The sequence below is a fragment of the Lactuca sativa genome, chromosome 8 (genome assembly GCF_002870075.4).
Source record: "Lactuca sativa cultivar Salinas chromosome 8, Lsat_Salinas_v11, whole genome shotgun sequence".
Taxonomy (NCBI): domain Eukaryota; kingdom Viridiplantae; phylum Streptophyta; class Magnoliopsida; order Asterales; family Asteraceae; genus Lactuca; species Lactuca sativa.
In genome coordinates this window covers 218,150,547-218,168,250 of record NC_056630.2, presented here as the reverse complement: position 1 = coordinate 218,168,250, position 17,704 = coordinate 218,150,547, and the positions used below count along the sequence as shown (strand labels likewise).

Here is a 17,704-nt window from a genome sequence, read left to right as displayed (position 1 = left end):
ATCGCATGGCACAAACCATTGATTAGTCAGCCTGGGATGTTTTACTCTAATAATGAAAATATGTTTTAGAAATGATACTCTGAATTCATGTTATGACTTATGATATGTTTTTATGAATATGGATTTGGTAATGATTCAAAGAAAATTTTTGGTACGGATTCTTGGGATGTTACAGGGTTCCTCGTAAGTTCTATCACAGAGTCTAAGAAAACCACGCCAACCCATTCTTTGGAACAGATCTGATACGCCATCGTGCACCCCAAGCTTTTTCATGGACTTTCTATGGTAGAATTTTGTCGGCCGGATTGTGCGACCCCGAAGGTTGGAGCGATAGGCTTTGATTTCAGCGTTGGTAAGGGAAGGATCGCTTCCCTCTGCTCCTCTTTTTTTTTGTTTACCGGCTGCTTTGCGGGATGGACCGACGACATCCTTTTGCGGGTTAGGATCAACGGATGATCCATGGGAACGTGGCTGAGTTGTAGATTTGCCCAGTTTTTGAAGACCTACAATATCAAAAACAATTTCACCAAAGTAATCCCTAACCTTACCACTCAAAGCAATGCAACTAACTTTAAACCGAACACAAAAATTCCAACAAATAATGGCACCCAACTTTTGACAATTCAAAATGGTTCCAAACAACACCACTCGGTTCCATTTGACAATTCTAACAAAAATTCTGCAGCATTTCTAGATAAAATGAGAAAATACCAACCAAAGTTTAAGTGATTTTTGAGCAAATTCCCAAGTAAATTAACCAATTTCAACTATACTCAAACCAATTTTTCCAAATAAACCGGGAAATAACTAAGGATCCTAGGAAATTTTCAAAGCATAATTGGATGCAATTATCGTATTAGAACAATGCAATGTAATAAAAACCAAGGAAAGAAAATACCCGATTCGATCATTTTTGTCCCACAAAAAAATTTGAGCTTGAACCCGGAATCCGCTACCATGCACCCCAAGCTTAGTGGTTGTTCATGGATGACAAAATGCAAGACTTGTTCACCAAAACAATATTTTCAATGTGATTTTTGTGAAAAACCCGGTGGCGGCTCGTGGTGGCTCAAAATTTTTGGCGAAATTTTTGATGAGATTTTGAGGGTTTGTTCGGTTAGATGTATAGAGCTTGGAGAAAGAAACACTTTGGTGGTGTCGGAATCGCGACGGTGGCCGAAGTTAGCCAAAAAATGGTCGGAAAGTGGCGAGATGGTGGTGGTGGCGCCCCTAATTCCGGTGGTGGGTCGGAGGAATTTTTGGGTGGGATTTGTAGAGAATGGAAAATGGTGAAGAATGGCGGTGGTCTCGTTGGATTCCGACCGGTAGAACTCCGGGAAATCGAATTTTAGTGAGAGGTGGGTGTTTATGTTCTTGAGAGTTTGAGAAAACAATGGTGGGATTTGTTAGGGTTGAATGAAGATGATGAAGTGCTGGAACTTTTAATCCATGGTCAAGTTCTGGTCAACGAAAGTCAATGTTAGTCAACTCATTAATCCACCTGGTCAACGGAAGTCAAAGTCTGGTCAACAAAACAAGATTTGATCGTCAGGCAGCACGCGGGTCGCGTAAGGGGGGGGGGGGGGGGGCACACGGGTTGCACAATCTAAGCAGTTAATTTCTTCTTTGTGTAGCAAGTTGGAGCCTGGCCGCGCACATCATCCGCGCACTTGTGCGCGGGTCGCGCAGCATCCTGCTCCCGGTTCTCGATTTTACTCCGTTTCTTCACTAGTTCTTGATTCGGAAGGCCCCAAACACCTAGAAACTCTTGATTTCTTCAAAAATAACTCCAAAAGACACATAAAAACATTTTCAAAACTTCTTTATTCGAACGTAAAAACATGAAAGGATAAAGCTTTCCAAAAATGCCCCTCTTAAATGTCTTTGGCGAGACGTCCTTCTAGCTTGATTCAATCACACCGGGACATCCAAATGGATGATGTCAAGATCATTTGCATTAAAACCTTCATATAATGGCTTCAATCGATGCCCATTGACTTTGAAAATTTGTCTCGTTTGTTCACTTTTGATTTCCACCGCCCCATGGTCAAAGGTCGAACAAATGGGCCAATGCTCCTTGATCTTAATTTCTCCAGGAATAACTTCAATCATGAATAGTAAAGTAAGACCCTATGCCCCGGTTCAAAATTCTTCCGGGTGATGGACTTGTCGTGGAAGAGCTTCATTTTTTCCTTATAAATTCTCGAGTTTTCATAAGAGTCATTTCTCAATTCTTCTAACTCTGGAAGTTGAAGCTTTCTATGTCTTCCCGCCTCATCAATATTGAAATTGCTTTGCTTGACCGCCCAAAATGCACGGTGCTCTAATTCGACGGGAAGATGACATGGCTTTCAAAAAACCAATCTAAGTGGAGACATGCCTATCAGGGTTTTGTAAGTAGTCCAGTAGGCCCATAAGGCATCATCAAGCCTTAAACTCCAATCCTTTCTTGTCGGATTCACTGTTTTCTCAAGAATGCTCTTCACTTCATGATTCAAAACCTCCGCTTGACCGTTAGTTTAAGGGTGGTAGGCGGTAGAGACACGATGAGTCACATTGTACTTTCTCAACAAAGCTTCCATCATCTTGTTGCAGAAATGCGTCCCTCGATCACTGATCAATGCCCTAGGCACACTAAACCTCACAAAGATATTAGACTTCAAAAACTCAATAACCTTTTTGGCATCATCCGATCTTGTGGCTTTGGCCTCAACCCATTTTGAGACATAGTCAACCGCAAGTAAGATGTAAACATTGCCAAATGAGACGGGAAATGGGCCCATAAAATCAATCCCCCATACGTCAAAAAATTTCACAAACAAGGATTGGATTTTGGGGCATTTGGTTCCTTTGTGAAATGCTCCCCGTCTTTTGGCACCGTTCACATCTTTTGCAAAACAAGTAACAATCGCGTGACATGGTTGGCCAAAATAGTCCACACTCAATGACCTTTCTCAAGGTCCGACTAGGTCAGAAGTGTCCCTCACAAGCAACTGCATGACAAAATTGTAAAATGGATAGATGTTCTTGTTGGGGCACACATCGCCTAATGATTTGATCAGGACAATGTTTCCACAAATAAGGTTCATCCCACACATAGTATTTTGCATCACTTTTCAATTTATCTTTTTGAGCACGTGTGAATGTGTCGGGATACCTTTTCATGACCAAAAAGTTAACGATATCGGCATACCAAGGGGTAGATTGAGTAAGGGAAAAGAGATGCTCATTCGGAAAATCGTCCCACAACGGGAGAGGAGTTTCATTTGAAGTGATCCGGCTTAGATGATCGGAAATAAGGTTCTCGCATCCACTCTTATCCCAGATTTCCAAATCAAATTCTAGCAATAATAAGATCCACCAGATGAGTCTTGGCTTTGCATCTTTCTTTGTTATCAAGTACTTGAGATCCGCATGATCCAAATACACTATAACTTTGGTGCCAAGTAGATATTGTCGAAACTTCTCCACAGCGAACACTATGGTCAATAGCTCCTTCTCTGTGGTAGAGTAGTTGCTTTGAGCATTGTCTAGTGTCCTGGATGCATAGTAGCTCACATGGGAGACTTTTCCATTCTTTTGACCCAAAACGGCGCCAACATCATAATTGCTTGCATCACACATGATCTCGAAGGGGAGATCCCAATTTGGAGCTTGTATGATAGGAGTGGATGTAAGTAACTCTTTGATCTTGTCAAAGGCTTCTTTGCATGCCTCATTGAACTCAAAATCAACATCATTTTGCAAGAGTTGGCACATTGGTCTTGTTATCTTTTGAAAAGTCCTTGATGAATCGTTTGTAGAAGCCTGCATGGCCCAAAAAAGAACGAACTTCCCGAACATAAGTCGGGTAAGGTAAGCTTTGAATAACATTGATCTTGGCCTTATCTACCTTAATTCCTTTTTTAGACACAATGCGACCCAAAATGAGACCTTGACTCACCATGAAATGACATTTCTCAATATTTAGAACCAAATTCATTTCAATGCATATTTTTAAAATTTTGGTGAGATTGGTCAAACATTCTTGAAACGAGTTCCCGTATACCGTGAAATCATCCATAAAAACCTCAATTATGTTTTCAACATATTCTGAAAAAATACTAACCATACAACGTTGGAAAGTGGCCGGGGCGTTACACAATCCAAATGACATTCTCCGGTATGCAAAAGTGCCTAATGGACATGTAAATGTTGTCTTTTCTTGGTCTTCCGGTGCCACCAGGATTTGGTGAAAACCGGAATACCCGTCGAGACAACAATAATAAGATTTCCCGGCCAACCTTTCTAACATTTGGTCGATGAAAGGTAATGGAAAATGATCTTTTTTTATGCTTGCATTGAGTTTGCGGTAGTCAATACATACTCTCCACCCGTTTTGTACGCGGGTGGGGACCATCATACCTTTGTTGTTCTCGACTACCGTGATTCCTGTCTTCTTTGGAACGACTTGCAACGGGCTCACCCATTTGCTATCCGAGATTGGATAGATCATCCCTGCATCAAGAAGCTTTAATATCTATTTCTTCACAACCTCCATCATAGGCGGGTTCAATCTTCTTTGCACATCCCGACTCGGCTTGCATTCATCCTCCATCAAGATCATGTGCATACAAGTGGAGGAGCTCAATCCCTTGATATCCCCAATCATCCAACCCATGGCTTCCTTGTGTTCCTTCAACACTTTAAGGAATTTCTCTTCTTCAAATTCGGTTAGATGAGTCGAGATGATAACCGGAAGAGTCTCATTTTTGCCTAAGTAAGCATACTTCAAGTGTTGATGTAGGACCTTCAATTCCAATTCCGATGGTTGAACAAGGGATAGAGGCAATTTTTTATGATTTGGGGGCAATTCAACTTTTTTTGACATCTAATCTTGTGGATTTCTTCATCTCTATTTTATTTACCAATTTCTCAACTTCTGGATCCAAAGAATAAACCTTTAATTGCTCAGCTAACTTCCCAAAATAGAATCCTTTGCTTAAGATCATCTCCAAAATATCACCGTTAGATAACTCAAACAATTCTTGAGTAATTGGCTCAACAACATCAATAAAGTACACAGATGAAACATCACTAGGATATGTCATGGCATCATAAATATTAAAACTTATTGTTTCACCATGAAACTCCATTGTCAAACTTCCCGCATACACATCGATCTTCGTCCTAGCCGTCTTCAAAAACGGTCTCCCAAGCAAGATTAGAGCCGATTTGGAGGACACTTGCTCATCTAGATCAATCACATAGAAGTCCGCCGGGAAGACCAGTTGGTTCACTTGCACTAGGACATCTTCCAAAACACATGTAGGAAAGACACTTGATTTATCCGCAAGAGAGATTATGACACCGGTTTCACTTAAGGGTCCGACATTCAATGAGTCATACACTGAATAGGGCATGACATTGATAAAGGCACCAAGGTCAAGCATAGCACTACTAAAAGCGACATCTCCAATCTTGCAAGGAACCGTGAACATTCCAGGATCTTTGCATTTGGGTGGAAGTTTCCTTTGTAAAACCACGGATGCGTTTTCATTCATCAAAATTTTCTTATTTCCCTTCAACTTCCTCTTGTTGGTACAAAGTTCTTTCAAAAACTTTGCATATCTAGGGATTTGCTTGATCGCATCAAGTAGAGGGATATTCACTTCCACCTAACGAAAGGTGTCCAAAATCTCTTTCTCCTCCATGTTCTTTTTCGAAGTCGCAAGTCGGGAGGGGAATGGTGGTTGAGTGGCTATGGGTGTTATGAGGGGAATAGTCTTCTTTGGAACTCTGGCTTATGCATCGTTCTTGACTATAGGTTCTTCAATAGGAATGACTTCTATTTGTTCCTCTTCTTCCCTTGGCTTCTTCTTTGAACTACTTTCTCCGGCTTGTTTGCAACTTCTCAAGGTCACCACATTGACATTTGGGTTCTTTTCGATTTGAGAAGGCAATTTCCCACGGGACTCCAACTTACTTATGGATGTAACTATATCTCTCATTTGTGCTTCAAGGTTGGAGATACTAGTTCTTGTCTCTTTTTGGAATTTTTGGGTACTAGTGCCTAACGATTTGACAATGTCTTCAAGAGACATTCCGGAGCTACTTGGTTGGGATTGAGGAGGTTGTTGGTGATGTGGAGGGCGTGGTTTGGATTGATAGTGTGGTTGTGGATGTTGGTAGTGAGGTTGTGGATGTTGGTAGTGAGGTTGTGGTGGTGGATAGGAAGTTCTAACCAATGCATTTTGAGGCAATGGTGTTGGGTTGTAGCTCATGTTGGGATTTGGCTTCCAACTTGAATTGTAAGCATTTTGATAACCGGATGGTTTGTTGTGGTAGTTTTGGAACTCTCCTGTGGCATTCACATGTTCCGCATCTTCTTGGAGAATGGGACACATATCCGTACGATGTCCCATTGTTGCACATATTCCACAAACCATCACTTGTGGAGTTTGTCCCATGGCTAGCTTTTGGACAACGGAGGTTAGATCTTTGATTTGACACTTGAGGCTTAATGTTCCCACCTCATTGACTTTTTGTTGAGTTTCTCTCTTCATATCTTGGCGAGGGCCAAAATGTTGGGAATTCATGGCTATGGTGTTGAAAAGTTGTCTTGTTTGTTGTGGAGTTTTACTAAAGACATCACCGCCACTTGAGGCATCATCTAGTCTTCAATCCATTGGTAGCAATCCCTGATAGAAGTGTTGAATGAGGAGTTGTTCTGGAATTTGGTGTTGTGGGCAACTATAGCACAAATTGTTGAACCTCTCCCAATAATCATGAAAAGTCTCATTTTGACCTTGGCGGATTCCACAAATCTCATTTCTAAGACTTGAGACTCTTGGAGCGGGTCCGTCCATGAGTTGATTGACCCCAGGGGAAGATAGAATAACCAATCTTTTGCTCTATCGGCCAATGAAAAGGGGAATGCCCTTAGCATGATTTGGTCATCGGTCGACCCTTGTGGCTTCATACTAGTGCAAATAATGTGGAACATCTTCAAGTGCTTATGCGGGTCTTCGTTCTCCAATCCATGAAAAGTCGGGAGGTGATGGAATAAACTTGACTTCAATTCCGAACCTCCTTCCAAAATACGGTAATTGATACCGGTTGGAGTTTGTGTAACATCGGTTTCCATCATTTGCCTCAAAGTTCTTTCGGGAACTTCTCCTCCGTCTGCCATTGCAATTGGTTCAATAATGGGTGGATTTTGTTGTATGGGTGGTGTTTCGGGAATTTCTTGGTGAGGGTCAGGACTAGAATCGGGTTCCGTATCACTTGATGAAGCGGGTTCAACCTCCGGATCCTTGTGAGGATTAGAAGTTTGACAACCTTCAATTCACTTTTCCTTCGCCAAACGCCTTGCTTCTTTTTCAATTTCTGGGTTGTAAATCAAGCCACTTGTACGCTGAGATCTGGGCATAGAGAAACAAATTTATTAAAATTAAACCAATCCCCGCTAACGGCGTTGAAATTTGGTGGTTGTCGAGGCCAACAAAATTAATAACCCTAAATATTATACACTAAAATAGTGTATAGTGGTAAAGGGATTGTATCCACGGAGATTGGTCCAATTTTATAACTCTATGAGAAATCTCTTTGTAAAAATACTTGTAAAATGACAATAAATTTAAAATGGGGGGTTTGGTCTTTTGAAATACTTGAAATAAACTAGAATTAAACTAAGATTTAAATAGACAATTTCAACAAATATAAGAGTTTGATGTAAAATCAATAAAGGGAGAATGGTTGACTTAAGGTTTCCTCACTTTGACTTTTGATGAACATATCATTAGAATCCAATGGTGCAATACTTGACTTAAATCCTTAATTTGGCTATAGTAATCCAAGAAGCTTGAGATTACCTAGACTTTTCTTAGTTGTTGAAATGGTTAGAGAAGCTCATAACAATTTCCTTAGTCAAAGTCACCAATTCCATTAAGCATGTAATTAGTGAAAGTCAACTAGAATTAAGAACCAAAAAGTCACCAAATCCAAGAGGAGTCAAATGCTTTCACTACCATGTTGGAGGAAATGTTTTTATGATTTTGTGAAGCAAAAACAACACAAAATTCATTTGTTTCTTGCTAATTTGAGGATCCTTTACTTAATCAAGAAATTAGCCAACTAATCACCACAAACACATTTAAACTCAGGAACAAAAACATACTAGTAGTGATAAGATATTAAAACACAAAACATTTTGTTGGGCTTATGATGTTGCGTCTTGGGCTCGTTCCTATTAGCCCAGTTTTGTAGCAGGTTTGGGCCTGTCCAACCGTGCATTATTTTATTCTAGGGTTTTAGTATTTAAGGTGCATGCATGCATCCTTAGTTGGTAACTCTTTAATAGTTTTCTCATCATTGTATTGTAAACCCTAGCTCGCCTCTACAGTGGAAGTTATTTATCTAGCTCTGCTGAGGCGTGACTACATTTGAATCACAAGCTTCATATTGATTCTATATTGTGTTCTTAGTCGTGTTGTGATTGAATAGTTTGTTCTTTATTAATATACCTTTGAAAGATCTAAATGATCTAGATATTTATTCTCATCAATTGGTATCAGAGCAGGAGGCTGTGTAATTCATACACATCTCTTCTGTTGAAGAAATTATCAGGGTTTTTATGCATTGATTGATATTAATTGAGCCGTCATTCCAAATTGGCGTATCTCATTAATTTTCGATCTTGCCCTAATTATAAATTACAATCTGATCTTAAATAGGTTATCGATCAAACATCATCACAATGTCTATAGACGATTCTCAATCCAATCCAATCAACATATCCAATAGTATTGGATCAACAACAAGGATTCCAATCTTATACACTCAGGATTATGAAGTTTGGACGCACCACTTCGAAGATTATGTAATCGGATCAGTGGATAATGGGTACTTGATATGGGGAGCAATCACAGTTGGTCCGTTTGCTCATTCAAGCACTTCAAAGATTTTCAAAACTCAAAAAGAGTACAATCAGCTCGTGAATGATGTAAAAGTCACTCCTCAAGAAGAGAAAGCGAAGTTTCAGTGCAACATTAAAGCCTTAAGAATGATTTAGTTTGCTTTACAATCGGACATGTTTCGATTAGTGAGTTCATGTGCTACAGCAAAAGTGATATGGGATAGGTTAAAGGAATTGTACTCTACTGATGAAGATCTGGAACATTCGATTCAAGGCTTGCTGGTTTTTGAATTTGGTGATTTCAAACAGAAGCCCGAAAAGAAACTCATTCAGGCCTTTGATCGGTTTAATCATCATCTCAGTAAGATGATAAAGCACGGGATTGAAGGGAAGGTTATTGAGCAGAAGGTTACCTTCATGAACGGTCTTAGACCCAAAGGGATGACAGTTGTGTCCACAGTGAAGGCACACGAACAGTTCAAATCATACTCTCTGGTGAAACTGGTGGGAATTATGAAGTCACATGAAAGTACGGTATCAAAGGAAACGAATGTCTTATCTCCAAAGGAAAGGGTGTTGTTGAAGAAGAAGAAGAATTAGATCTTGATGACTATGATCGAACTGGTGAAGAGTATGCCCTGATGGTCTCCAACCCAAGAAAGTTTATCAAAAGGAAGTTCCCCACCAACAAGAACCAAAACTGGCAGGGAAGTTATAGTTCCGAAAAGCTGAAGGAGGAACCGAAGATGGGATTAAAGTCTAAAGAATCTAAGAAGTAAACAAAGATCAATGGTGACTCAGGTTTTGACAGTCATTATTGTGGAGGCAAGAACCACTTTGCCAAAGACTGCATGCTGAAGAAGAAGTATGAAAAAGTTGATGAAGACGATGAGGAAGCAAACCTCTTGAGACGATTGGAGGAGATCAAGAAAAAGAAATCAGCAGCTAACAATAACACCATGAATGCTTTGATTATACAGGATACAGGTGATAATGATGAATTTGGTGGAGGGCAGGTGTGGTCCACAGATTTAGAGGACGAAGAAGTGAGGAAGCTGACTCATGGCAAGGCTCTACTGGTGAATGAAGAAAAAGATGAGGGAAGATGTTTGATGGTGACGGAAGGTGTGTCACAGATGCGAGGATACACAACAGATGGTGGGTTGGATGATGAGAAGGAGCGAGAGGACAGGTGCTTCGCTGCGAAACCTGTCAGTGCATAGATCAACGAATGTGGTGAGTTGATCAAGAAGGTACAAAATATTCTCACTTCTCTGAAAATTCCTATTACTAACTATGAAAAGGAACTGAATAGCTTAAAATCTAAATTTTCTATTTTAAGTAGTAGTCTTACCTAAACTCGTGTCACAAACTCTAACCTGACTTATCAAATTAGCAGGATATCGTCGAAGAGTGCGGAGAGGAGGAACTGGATTGAGCAGAATGAGAAAGAATTAATTAGGTCTAAGGATGAGTCAATCTATTTGCAACGAGACAATCTTAAGCTTTTAAAACAACGAAACATTTTTTTGTTTTATTGCGAAAAGATTATATTTTAATATCACTGAGTTACATCTCGATTGTGAAATAGAAAAGAAGATACATCGCATGATTTTACCCTTCCTTGAGTTAAAGGAGGATGAAGTCGATGCCGAAGCTTATAACTGTGAAAATGTTGTATCTTATGACGAAATCTCTTCTGCCTACAAAATTGGTCTTGAGAAAATAGAGTCCTACATAAAGTCAAAAGACCATAAGGACATGCTCAAAAATCTGTTAGATGAAAATCATAAATTGAAACTGAGAACCGAAACTGTACAGAAATTTGACTCGTTGAATGCCAAATTATGTTCAGAAAATAAAATTGATGTTGAAAATGCATCTGAACTTAATGAGGATGATGACATGAGTGAAATCTTTATAGAGGACGTGGTGGACTGTTCTGAATTTGTCAAAAGCGAACCCAAAACTAATAAAAATCTAATTTCTGAAAACTCCGTTGAGTTTGCTCGCTCATCGACAGATAATACCAAAGTTCTCAAGGCAAAAGCTGTTGTATATCAAAAGGTTCAAACCACTCCAAATCAAGTTTACATATTTCAAGGAATCACGCCACAACAAACAGCTGAACTGACAAAATTTGGTAGAAGAAGATAATGTTAATGGTTGTGATGAATTTTTCTGGTCAACACCGATAGATAACGCTGATGAAACAAAAGGTTTATCTCAGAAAACCTCATGGAGAGTGAAGGGTAGGTATGAGGCAGAACCACTCAATGAACCTACAAGATATGACGTATCAAGAACAAACGGCACCAAAACATCTTCGGGCGAACCAGTGAGACGTCTTTGTCAAAGAGCGAAAGCTATGCTCAAGTACCGAAGAAAAAGGCCAGTATTCATAAAAATCCAAAACAGGTAGCAGAACGAAAACACCAACGTAACCTGAGATACAAGAAGAATCTCTCAGAAAGAAAACAGTTTTGGTGATCCCAGAATCCTCATTACGTAAGGTATGAAAAGACACATAAGTCACGAGGAGAACCAAGAGTTAACCGAAAAGAAGGTTTCGGTCCTCGACGTGAAAGTCACCGAAAAGAAGGTTTCAGTCCTCGACATGAAAGCAACCGAAAGGAAGGTTTCGATCCTCAACATGTAAGCAACCGAAAGAAAGGTTTCGGTCCTCAACATGTAAGCAACTGAAAGAAAGGTTTCGGTCCTCAACATAATAGCAACCGAAAGGATGGGTTCAGTCCCAGGTTAAATCAGAAGAACCTAAGGGAAGAATGTTTTCACTCTCAACCAAGGAAGAGCAATAATCGAAGATCTAATATTGCTTCTAAACCTTATTCTTCTCATTCTTATTCCAATTCTCATTCTTCTAAAGATTCAGAGGGGAAAGGAAAGTTCTTTCCAGAGGACGATAGCTGACCAAAAGAGACCCAAAAGCATGAAGACGTCCAAACTACAAATCATACATCTAAATCAAATGAGTCTAAGTCAAACAAAATCAAAGTTTTTACAATAAAAAGAAACTCTAATAAAAAGAACTTATCTGGTTCACGTTTCTCTTACTATTCCCTTTCCTGTAAAAGGCTCACAAGGACCCAAGAAACTTTGGGTTCCAAAATCTGCTTGACATTTTGGAGGTCATTCGTGACTAGCAGTTTGACGAAGAATGGTACATTGATAGTGGCTGCTCGCGTCACATGACAGGAAGAAGGGAAGAACTGAGGAAGTTTCGATGTTTCAAGGATGGTGGAACGGTGAAGTATGGCAATAATTCATTTGGTACTATCAAAGGCTATGGAATGATTACAAATGGCAATTTCTCAATCAGAAAGGTAGCATACGTTGAAGGATTGCAACACAACCTCATCAGTGTCTCACAACTGGTAGTTGGGACCGGTTTGAAGGTCTCCTTTGATAATGAAGGCTCAGAGATTGTCGAAAGAAGTCAAATAATATTCTGCTGAATTCAAACCGAAAGGGGGAAATGTACCCTTTAAATCTCAATCCAATTCGAGGGAAACCGGCAGTTTGCTTGCTAACGAAGGCACACTCAGATGAAAGCTGGTTATGGCATCGAAGGCTCTCTCAACATAATTTCAAAGATATCAACAAGCTGGTACTTGGAGATCATGTTCGAGGTCTTCCAGTTCTCAAATTTGACAAAGAACATCTATGTGCAGCTTGTGAAATGGGAAAGCAAAGTCGACAAAGTCATCCTTCTATTATCAACCCAAATGTGATAGAACCATTGGAGCTGTTACATATCGATCTATGTGGTCCCTCCTCTATTGAAAGCATTGGTGGAAACAAGTACATTCTTGTCATCGTAGACGACTTCTCTCGCTTCACATGGGTATTTTTCTTGAAGCAAAAATCAGAGGCAACTCCCAAGCTCCAACTCTTCATCAAGCAAGTAGAGGTTCAATTGCGAAAAGTTGTTCGTAATGTGAGAAGCGACAATGGCTTGGAATTTAAGAACAAGGATTTCAAAGATTTTCTAGCTGAGAAGGGAACGACTCACAATTTTTCTGCTCCATATACTCCACAACAGAATGGAATCGTCGAAAGGAGAAATCGATCTCTGTGCGAAATGGCTCGAACTATGCTGAGCTTCGCTTCCTTGCCTTTGTATTTCTGGGCTAATGCTATTGCTGCTGCTTGTTACACTCAGAATAGATCGTATCTAAACAAGCGATTCTCAATCACTCCTTACGAGATCTTGACCAACCGTAAGCCAAATGTGAAGTTCTTCCACGTGTTCGGTTCAAGATGTTTAATTTTCAACTCAAAGGAGAATAGAAACAAGTTTGATGCTAAGGCCGATGAAGGGATTTTTCTGGGCTACTCCTTAAACTCTAAGGCGTATAGAGTTCTGAATAAATGCTCAAAGAAGATTGAAGAGACATACTATGTCACTTTCGATGATTGTTATGTCAAGAAGTTGAAGACAGCTGAAGGTGCAATGCAGGATATCTTTCCAAAGTCTAGTCAAGTCACTGTGCCTATTTCAAATCTTTTCGAGCAATATATGCTCCTCTTCGATGAACCAGAAAAAACTATTGATTCTGAATCCAAGGCTGAAGATAACAGAGTCGACAGTTTGAAGCAAATTATTGACGATGCTGCACAGAAGATGGTAGCTGAACAACCAAAGGCAAATGAAAGGCCTGACTCAAGAGAACCTTCTGGTGACTATCCGTCTATCCAAGGGGAGGGTTCGTCTCAACCAAATGATCAGGGTTCATCATTTCAGGGGGATAATTCATCATCGCAATCATCAAGTTCAACCGAAATTCCAAACGAAGGGGAGCGTTCTGATCCAGAAATTGAACACGTGTCATCATTCAAGGGGGAGAATACGAATGTCAATGATGATGATACACAATCAGACATGGAAGAAGAAATCAATGCAGAACTGTATCCCTCTTGTGATCCAAATTACCCTCCTATCAATAAATGGACCAAAGACCATCCTCAAAGTCAAATCATTGGGGAATCTTCTGAAAAGGTATTAACTCGATCACAGCTGAAAGCGAAACAAGCTGCACTATTCTCTCAAGTAGAATTTTGCATGCTCAACTCTTTCTTCTCCAAAGTTGAACTGAAGACATTAAATTTAGCTCTTAGTCATTCTGATTGGGTTCAAGCCATGCAAGACGAGCTGAACGAGTTTGAAAGAAACAAAGTATGGCATTTAATTCCAACTCCAAAGGATGCTTCGGTTGCCGGTCTCAAATGGGTATTCAGAAATAAGATGGATAAGGAAGGGAATGTGATTCACAACAAGGCCCGGTTGGTGGTGAAAGCATACTGTCAAGAGGAAGGTATAGATTATGAAGAGACCTTCGCTCCAGTTGCAAGATTAGAGTCGGTTCGAATCTATCTTTCTTATGTTGCACATAAGAACTTTGGGGTCTATCAAATGGACGTAAAGTGTGCTTTTCTCAACGGAGAACTTGAAAAAACTATGTACGTTGAGCAACCGCTAAGCTTTGTGAACGAGAAGCATCCGGATCATTGCTATATTTTGGACAAAGTCTTGTATGGCCTGAAGCAGGCTCCCAAAGCATGGTATGAAACTCTCACTCGATTCTTAAAAATGTCCAAATTTAAACAAGGTTCGGTTGACCCGACCTTCTTTCGTAAGAGAGAGGGTAACTACCTTATGATAGTCCAAATTTATGTTGATGACATCATCTTCGGCTCCACGAATCCCAGCCTAACAGCTAAATTCAGGAAGTTGATGGAAACTAAATTTGAGATTAGCTCCATGGGTCCAATTAGCTTTTTCCTTTGCTTAAATATTAGACAAGGACCCGAAGGCATTTTTATCAATCAGGAGGCATATACAAAGAACTTGCTTGCCAAGTTTGGAAAGACAGGAGACTCCAAAGTGAAAGTCCCAATGGCTTTTGGAACTAAGCTTACACCATCATTGGAGAAGCCAGCTCCTGACATGATGCTTCATCGTCAGATGATTGGGTCACTAATGTATCTCACAGCCAGTAGGCCAGACATCATGTTCTCAGTCTGCTATTGTGCCTGATTCCAAGCTAACCCACACAAACCACACATGCTAGCAGTAAAGAACATCTTTCGCTATCTGAAGCGAACTTCCTCTCTCGGTTTATGGTATCCAGCTAACTCAAGTTTCTTTGTCCAAGCATTCTCAGATGCTGACTTAGGGGTTGTGGATTTGATCTTAAAATCACTACTGGAGGATGCCAATTTCTTGATGGTAAATTGGTTAGCTGGCAATCAAAGAAACAAACCTGTGTTTCTCTCTCCACGGCTGAAGCTGAATATATAGCCGCTGCCTCATGCACATCTCAGGTTGTTTGGATACAGAGTCAGCTTAGGGACTATAGGTCGAACATGAAGAAAATTCCACTATATTGCGACTCTGAAAGTGCAATTAGGATTTTTCATAACCCAGTGCAACACTCGAAGACAAAGCACATAGCACTGTGGTATCACTTCATCAAAGATCATGTGGAAGATGGTAACATAGAAATTCATTTCGTTAGGATTACTGATCAATTAGCATATATATTCACTAAGGCTTTACCTGAAGAAAGTTTCAATAAGATCTTACAAGGCCTAGGAATGATGGAAGCAGAATCAGTACCAAAATCGCCTTCGCTTCATTATATGCAAGAAGTGAAATAGAGCGAACGCTCGGTCTATTTTGGGTTCGGTTCACCCGGAAACCGAATTAACCGAACGCTCGGTCTATTTCAGGTTCGGTCCTTCTGAATTCATTCTCTTCTTTTCATTAAAAGGGACTTCGGTTGTATTCTTTTTTATACTATTTTCCATATTCATTTTTGTTGGGTTTTGAGCAATCTAACACTCCCTAAGTGTGCATGCAACCCTAATAAACCTTGGATCTATGTTTGTCTAAATACATGCAAAATAATAATTTTCCAAGGTTCATAACCTATCTAACATGGCATGGGGTACTTTTAAACATAAAACAATTAGATGAGATTACATACCTTTTGATGATGAGTTTGATTCCTAAGGAGTTTGAGGGCCAAGCACCAATAGTGTGAATGCCTCAAATGGAATCACAAATCACCACAAACTCTTGGAAAACTTTGAAAGAGTGTATACACACTTATAAAATCGGCCACACACTAACACACATACTCTAGTAACACTAGTCACACTAGTGGCCATTTCATGCAACATAAGCATGCTTATATAGTGTACATGATTAGGGTGAAACCCTAATAACCCATGTCTTTTCCTTTCCAAGGATCCATGGGTTAAAAGCTCCATGGACTTCCATATAAGCCTAGCCCATTAACAAATGAGTGTTAGCCCACACTATATAAAACCAATAGCCCACAATCTAATTAGTCTTCCTTTTAATCTCTAAATTAATTCATAATTAATTTAAGACTAAGACTAATTAAATAACATGACTTCATATTAATATATTATAACTTATAATATATTAATAAACATATGTGTATAACTCTCATAAAATTATCCATAAATAGTTTGGATGAAATGCAACCTAAATGGACCATGCCGGGTCGGGTCAAGTATATACCAAATAAGTTATGGACTTAGACACCTTATCCAACAGACTCCCACTTGGATAAGTCTAATAACTATATTTGCGTATGTTACTTCAGGAACCAACCAGCAATCGTAGCTCTCGAAAACTCTATTGAACTATGAAGCGCCATTTTAGATAAGTGATCATATAATCCTCTGTTCTCATGATATCAGCCGGACAAATACATGGAACAACGTCGTACTTATTGTCCAACAGTTTGTTTCCCGATTTCCGATTTGTTTGACAAAGAACTTAATCGAACACATCAATTTAGTTCTGATCGGCCGGTATATTGGTCAGAACAAAATCATCGAGGGGCCCAGATATCGCTTCTATTTCTAGAAGGAACAGATAAACTTCGACTCATATGCTTTTTCTACTACTTGTTGAATTGTACACAAAGGCATGTTTTATAACATCAAGTTACTGATGTGTTTACGTGCAATCAATGCACAACCAACTCATAGGTAACAACTAATATCTCTAGGTTTGAAGATTTATATGATATTACCGTCTCACGATCACTCGAGATAAATTCCATGAAGTGATACAAGTGAGCGTGGGTTTATTCCAATACTCATAACTTATGAGCACTCATGAATGTTGTAGCAACCATTACTATGACTAAACCCATTTAGCCATCTACAAACTCGATTCATGACAGTCTTGATTCATACCTACTTCCAACATATGAACGACTGTGGAGTGTTTAAATAACTTAGTCATTCGGAAAGAATAACCTAGCTATTTTGGAAGTCAAAACATGCAAAGTGAAACACAATAATAATCGAATCCAATATGGTCTCAGAACCCTTTTGAATATAAATAGAACCACCTTTTATTTATCACCATATTGATTACACATTATTCATTGTATAATGTTTCAAACAATCAACTTAAGACTTGAATAAAAAACAACAGTCGTCCCATGCTCCTAGCATGTACACTTTGTTTTGCTAAACAATAGTTATGCCATACTCCAAGTATGCACACTATGTTTGTCTATGATCCTTACATTGTGGTGTAGATCAATTGAACATGATTTCAATGATACTCATTTCACAATCCCAAATCCTTATTGTAAATGTGAGAATCCCCGATTCCTATCATTTACCAAAAAAACTGTTAGATTTTAAACTTTTATGCAATGTTCCTCTTGTAGTGATTATGCACAAAGTCACCAAAACCTTGTCACCAGTCATTACAGAGTATTCCAAAGAAGGTCA

At 39.5% G+C, this 17,704-nt stretch overlaps 1 protein-coding gene across 1 annotated transcript; it reads right to left on the bottom strand.

Annotated features, from left to right (window-relative positions):
- Window positions 1–2,519: 2,519 nt before the first annotated feature.
- LOC128127914 (uncharacterized) lies at window positions 2,520–3,759 on the bottom strand. Its single transcript, XM_052766657.1, has 2 exons — window positions 3,404–3,759; window positions 2,520–2,868 (listed from the first exon to the last, which is right to left on the bottom strand). The coding sequence occupies exons 1-2, from the start codon at window positions 3,757–3,759 to the stop codon at window positions 2,520–2,522; spliced, it is 705 nt and encodes a 234-aa protein (XP_052622617.1).
- Between the last annotated feature and the right edge of the window lie 13,945 nt (window positions 3,760–17,704).